This window comes from Mesitornis unicolor, unplaced genomic scaffold (assembly GCF_000695765.1).
Source record: "Mesitornis unicolor isolate BGI_N332 unplaced genomic scaffold, ASM69576v1 scaffold11209, whole genome shotgun sequence".
NCBI classification, from domain to species: Eukaryota; Metazoa; Chordata; class Aves; order Mesitornithiformes; family Mesitornithidae; genus Mesitornis; species Mesitornis unicolor.
Window position 1 is genome coordinate 20,540 of NW_010207984.1, and position 6,620 is coordinate 27,159.

Sequence of the window (6,620 nt, forward strand, 5' to 3'; positions counted from 1 at the left end):
CGACAGTTGCTGAAAAAGGCACGGACTTCGACTGACCAGGCAGCAGCAGAGCAGGTGAGGAGTCATGGGAGCTCCTCCAAGTGTCTGGGAGGCTTGTAGGAACCTACAGATGGGTAGTGAAAGAATGCAAACATTATCTGCTTGATTTTTAGGGGTTAACTTTAACACAGGGTTCCCTTTGTTGTCTTTCTAAAATACCTTTGCTGGTGTTTTGTTGGCCTGGCTTCTGATTTTGGGATTTACACTGGTGTTTCTAAGAAAGTACCAAATTTAAACAGGAGATGTGGTCCAGCCCCAAGCTTTCAGCCATTTGTAATGCAAATACAGATGGTATGTGTGTTCCTAATGAACTCTCTTACACGATGGGCAGCTGTCACTCATCCAGGCAGAGCTGGAATCCCAGTGGGAAGCCAAATGTGAACGTTCGCTGGCGTCGGCCAAGGAGCAGCATCTTAGACAGTACCAGGAGGTGTGTGAGCAGAGAGATTCCCTGCAGCAGCAGGTGTCCCAGCTGGAAGAGAAGGTAAAGGGCTGTTTGTTGCTGAAATGTCATGCCAAATAACCAGTAACTGCAGCCAGCCTCCCCTCTCTAGCTTCCTGTCCCACCTGATTATGGCTTGACTTTTTAATGTCTTGGCTGTTAGGGAATTTGGTCTGGTCTGTGGGATGTGTCCATACTTGCATCTGTTGGATTTGTGGGCTGGTGAATTTATTACTGTGGTTCTGAATGAGGGGCAGTTTCAGGCTAAAGCAAACAGCTACAATCTCTTCTGCTTGTCTGCATTGCTCTGAGTGACTGTTTTTGAACAGGAACTGTTTTGAAGTGGGTGACGCTGAAAGGGGCTGTAAACTGATGGGCTCCAGTTCTTGTCTTTCAGCTCGCAGCTCTAAAACACTCGAAAAAAGCAGAGGAGCAAAAATTATCTGAGTGCCAGCAACGTTTGGAGCAGCTAGAGCCCATCAAAGAGAAGGTAAAGGAATAACACGGCAGCTGAATGTGAACTGCAGTGCAGTAACCCAGAATAACACTTAAACTTGAAGAGCTAATGACACAGTTTTGGATCTCCAAGACTTTTGGCTTGATTTGATGTCTTTATTTTGGTGCTGTTACTTCCAGTCAAGTCTTTTGCAATTCTCTGTCAAAGCCCTGCTTAGAACTCCACTCAGCAATTACCCCAACTGAAAAACTGTTCACAGATAACATTGCAAGGGTCAGCGTGGGGTGTCTGTGGAGCTGCCCTAACTTTCGGTTTCCCTTTGGCAGTATTCAGCCTTGCAGTCTGATCTTGTGGTGCTGAAGACTCGCTATGAAGAACGCATCCGAGACCTGGCAAAGGATCAGGATGGATCTTTACCTGCAGATTTCACAGAAGAAGTGAGCTTGACTATCCAATATTTCTCCTTACTAAGCAGATCTATTTACCTTGAATTATTTCTCTTTGAGCAGAGATAAGAAGGAAAACCATTATTTTCTCCATGGAAGCACTGTGTTTCTAGTAGCAGGGTCTATAGAGGAAGAAAGGATGTCATCTTTGCTGACCACTTTTGCCTGAGTTTTAGGTTAAAACTTGGGATTTGAGGTTTAGGTGTAAAAATTGAAAGAATAGTAAGTGCCAATAAGAAGTAAATGTCAGTCTGCCTTGGGTTTGTGCAACCTGCCTCAGTTCTGGAAGGATGGGTTTGGTGTATGTGATCTGAATTAAGATGGCATGATGTATTCTGGTGTGTTACGGGAAAAGTGGGTTCTTTGAAAACCACTTGTGTGTCCTGGATTTATTGTTCCTTCACTTGGAGATGTATCCCATCCTGAGTACAGTGCTTCACATGTTAATGAATCATATCTCTGTTTCCTGTCCTGCTCCTTTCCAGGTAAAGAAGATCATGAACAGCGTATTTCAGTCTCTTCGGGGTGAATTTGAGCTGGAGGAGACATACAGTGGCAGGACAGTTCTGGGTGTTGTCATGAACACTATTAAGGTACAGTGTTGATACAAGGAGATCACTGTGAGAGAACGAGTCTTGGGCTAAAACCACAAATTTTCATTGTGAGACTGAAATAACAGTGAAACACAGATTTGTTTATGTTCAGGGTATAACCTACATTCTCTCTACTCAATTTTCAGACTGTAACGCTGCAGCTACTCAACAGGCAGCAGGAGAGACCAGAGCGTGACAGTGAGAAGGAGGAATCAGGAATGGGAGCAGCGAGACAGGAGGGATCACTTGAAGCAAAGGAGAACCAGGAAGAGCCCACACTGCAACACCCAGCACAGAGCGTGGCATCCCCAGCTGATCCTGGGGAAGGGACCACAGGCTCCACGGTGTCTGACCAGGAAGGGGAGTCTGCTCCTCCGTCTGCCAGGCCCAGAACTGAGGAGGAGCAGCAGGTGACACAGAGCAGCGTGGTGGCTGAAGATGAAAAGGTCCAGGGGGAGCATCTCTCTTCTGCAGCTGAATCCTGCCTGGATCTCGATCAGGGGCGGGTGCTTTCAGGACAGCCTGTTCCTGAGGTGGATGAGCCCAGGCAGCAGAGCAGTCCCGTGGGGAAAGCTGAGGCTGACGGCAGCCCCTCCAGTGTGTCTTTGCAGGAAGAAGTTGCAGAACCTTCTGCTCCAGAAGCCAAGCCAGGTGAAGCAGATGTGGCTGTGCTTCCAGAAGAGGCAGCTACAGAGCAGAAGGCAGAGGAGCCTGCGGGAGGTTTAGAGCCCCCTCCCTTAAATGGTGAGGGTGGGAACTGCACAGACCCATCGGATGGAGCTGGCTCCGAGAAGGAGCCTGCTTCAGTATCCAGCGCAGCAGAGCAGAGCTCAGCTATCACCAGAGAAACCCCAGGACAGCAGGAAGTGGGCTCCAGCCCCAGGCAAAAAGATCCCAGGTAAGGGGTGATGGCTGGGGCAGCCGCAGGCCACTTTCCCTGCTGATCAGCTCTGCTGGGTACGGCTGCACGGCCTGAGCCTGGTTCAGTTGTGCTGCTGCTGCAGGGCAGTGGTCACAGCAGGGCTGACCACCATTGTGGTGCCAGCCCTGTGCTGGAGCAGACCAGGCCGTCCAGGACACGCTGGGCTGGGAGGGCAGCCCAGAACAGGCTCGTGTCTGGGTGCAGGCAGTGCTGCCTTATCCCTGCTGAGCACAGAAGGGAGCGTGCAGCTTCTCTAGGATCTGATGGCGGTGGCTGCCAGGTCCCAGTGAAATGTTCTGCACTGGTGAACAGTGCATGCCTCACAAGTTTGCCTTGGGGACAAAACTTTTCCATCATTCTTTAATACAGCGTATGAAACCAAGATCCCATCATGAAATGTTAAATCTTTATCTTCTTCCAGCCTCTTTGAGGATGACAACTTCTTTGAAACACCATCTCATAAACCGCTGAAGCCTCGAGCTCCCTCTGAAGAGGAAGATGAGGAGGAAGTGGTAGGTGTTTGTATTTTTCCATGCTCACTAAACTGCTCCAGGTACCCTGGAGCTTGTCCATGACATCCTTCCCACAGCAGTGGGGGATGCCTGGCTCCTGCTAGGGGCACCTCAGAGCTTCCCATACGTTCTCCGTATGAATCAGGAGCATCTGGGTTTGCTTCTTGTTGACTTTGGAGGTGTTGCCTGGGCTGAGGTGGTGATGGCAAACTCCTGCTGGCATGAAGTTAAGGACTTGCCAGATTAATTGAGTTTAGTGTCTTGCCCTTTTCCTATCCCTTTTAGCCTGTAAGCGTCTCTCCTGGAATATGAAAAGTACAAAAACATCAGAAATGTGGCTGTTGGATACAATCTCCCTAAAGCAGACGGAGATTTCAGAGCCAGAACTGTGTAGCAATTACTAAATACTAAATTACTAAATACTGTTCAGACTGACCAAGTTTCCCTCTGGTTTGACTTCCAGAGCATGAAGGGGCGTCCTCCTCCAGCTCCACTCTTTGGTGACGATGACGACGACGATCTGGACTGGCTGGGATGAAGAGCTGACTGGTGAGCCTGTGAGCGTGGCCTCTTCTGTGCACTTAGCACTTAATGAGCTGCAATGCCTGACAATTGGGAACAACCAGGGACCTCCCAGGCTCCTGTACTGCAGACTGCCGGGGCCTGGGAGCGAGCGGCTCTTTCTGCACTCGTGGGGCACTCAGACCCATCGCTCTGAGCTGACAAACACACAGAGGTTGGGGCCGAGCTGAAGGAACCAGCCAGTCTTACTGCACGTTCGTTTTGCTGTCCTCCTCCTGTGAACCGTTGATTCATTAATCTGAGACTTCATGCAAATATGAACTTGGTAAAGTGCTTCAGAAGAGCAAGTCTGGCAGGAGCCTGCAGTAGGTAACTACTTTTTTAAAATAACCAAACTAAAATCCTCCTTCCCTAGTGAAGATCTCCTTGGGAGATTCCTCTTAGTTCCCAGGCACTCTGCACCCTCTTATCACCAGGTATTAGCGATGTGCTGTGGGAGATTCAGCCAGGAAACACCAGGTGGGTGCTCCCAGTGAGCTCCACAGCTTGGGGAAGCCGCTGGGGCAGGTCAGGGCAGCGCTGTTGTGCGTTCAGAGCTGTGGCAATGTGAGGTGCTCGCTGCCCCACCGCCTGCTCAGCAGGGGCACCCATCAGCGGGAGTCAGGAGCACTGATGTAGCACCTTGTGATTGCTGTTGTAGGAAGCCAAATCCCCAGCTGTGTTTTGTGGAGGAGCCCAAGGCTCATGGAGGCCTCTCAGAAATTACTCACTGTGCAGCCACTTTGTCTCTCCTCTGTTCATGGGCAGAGATGAGATCATTTTTTCTTTTTTTCTGGATTGTGTTTCGCTGGCAGTGAAAGCAGCAACACAAATGTGCTGTGCTGAGTCTAGAGAGTGAGTTACTGCAGGCAGCCAAGCCCCTCTTCTGTGCCTTGTTCTCTGCTGCTGTTTGAAGTGTGATGATCACAGCACCAGTTAAAACCCAGTGATGGTCGGACCCAAGCTGTAACCCAGCCCCACTGAGGGTTTGGGGTGTAACAATGCAGTCAGAGTGGACCAAGAGGGGAAGGCAGCGAGGACGGAGCTGGGCAAGCACCTTGGATTTCTCATAGCACTTCTACACTCACAGGCACTAACACAACTTAAATGTAGGAGCCAGGTCTTAGTATCTTCAAAACGAATCAATTCCCCCTTCCCTTAATAGAATGGAAGTGCTTAAAGTTTCTACAATGGTCTCTTCACTGCCCTGCGCTGTGCATGGCCAAATGCAGCTAAAATTGTGGATGAGACCAAAGCCTGGGACCCAGCCATGCTGCTGCCCTGCAGGGTGAGCTGGGCTGGGGTTCCTGGGGAGCTGCTCCAGGAGGCCAAGCCCCTGTGACTGGGGAAAGCCTGGATTTTCTGGGGCTCCCCTTTCTTGTGCCAGTTCCCTGACCTGGCCTCTGTCCCTATTTCTCACAGTGTCCCAGGGGAGGTCGTTGCTAATAGTAATGAATTCCACTTCTTGTTTCCTGTTTCCCAGTACAGATAGGGAACCTGAGGGATTTGCATTTCACTTTTTGAAAAATAAAGTGCAATTAAACCTGTATTTGTTTTGCTTGAATGGGTTTTACTGTAGCCTGGCTTGATGTGTGTCTAGACCCTTGAAAACTGACTTAGCTCTGGTACAAATTAGGAATAATTTGATCCAGAAACTTTTCTTGGGGGCGTTCTGGCTCTTAAACCAGGAGCAGGTCCCTGTGTGCTGTGGCTCCTCAGGCTGTCACCTTGCAGCCTGTTAAGGTGAGAAGCTGAAGTGCAAGAGAGAATCGTGGCTTAGACCAGGAGAGTTGGCCTGGGCCTCCAGGCTGGAGGCAAGAGGGGCTTTGGGCACTGTGCAGGGGTTTGCAGTGGCCTGGGGTCCCCAAAGCTGCTTTGGTGATGGCAGGAGGGAAGGGGGCTCTGGGTATGGGGTAGAGCAGGAGCTGAGGTGTGAATCTTGTCCCTCTCAATAAGCGCAGCTGGAAACGGCCCCTTCCCCACATTGGCAGCTCCTGCAGGCTGTAGCTTTTTCTGGCTCAGTCTCAGGACCTAAAATAAACCACGTTTGTCCTCTGCGCCCATGTGCTCAAACTGCCTTGGGTGCAGGGGGCTGAACACGAGAAAGCTTTGGGCTCCCTGCAGGGTGCTCAGGCTCTGAGGGATGACATTGGCAGTGGGGGGTGACAGCGTGAGGGGCTGTCCCCACTTCTGGGTGCTGTTTGTGGCCAGGGAGGGAAGGACCTGGCTGAGGATGGGGGTGGAGATGGGGCTCAATCCCCACTGCCCTGGGGGCTGGAGGAGGATGTGGACCCCTCCTGCGCACCTGGGTCCTGGTTATTGCCCCCATCCCTGGTTATTGCCCCCATCCCTGCCAGCTGCACACAAAGGTGGCGCGTTGTTGTTGTCGTGTCTCAGGTCCACAGAAAAACAACCAGAGCCGGCGGTGGGTCTTTCATGTGGGCCTGTCTTTAATGTCTCACACCTCTGTGGGGCTGTGTGTGTCCCCAGTCACCACGTCCCGCTGCGTGCACCACACCGGGCTCTCCTCTCAAAGCAAAAGGGCTTTTTAAACTGCTTTTGAACAGCTTCACCCACAGAACAGCAACGCGGGGTCCTTCCCGGCCCCTCTCACCCCATCCTTGCTGCTCGATGAGATGGACCGGGGC

The 6,620-nt window shown here is 51.1% G+C and overlaps 1 protein-coding gene across 1 annotated transcript in view; it reads left to right on the forward strand.

The window, feature by feature from the left end:
- The window catches only part of FKBP15 (FK506 binding protein 15, 133kDa), a 23,506-nt gene extending 19,557 nt beyond the window's left edge, over nucleotides 1–3,949 (forward strand). Inside the window, 8 exon segments of the mRNA XM_010192332.1 lie at nucleotides 1–54; nucleotides 371–523; nucleotides 879–971; nucleotides 1,265–1,375; nucleotides 1,870–1,977; nucleotides 2,124–2,875; nucleotides 3,321–3,411; nucleotides 3,875–3,949. The exon segment at nucleotides 1–54 is cut by the window's left edge and continues 30 nt beyond it. Of these exon segments, the coding sequence (XP_010190634.1) occupies nucleotides 1–54; nucleotides 371–523; nucleotides 879–971; nucleotides 1,265–1,375; nucleotides 1,870–1,977; nucleotides 2,124–2,875; nucleotides 3,321–3,411; nucleotides 3,875–3,949 (1,437 nt within the window).
- Nucleotides 3,950–6,620: the final 2,671 nt, after the last annotated feature.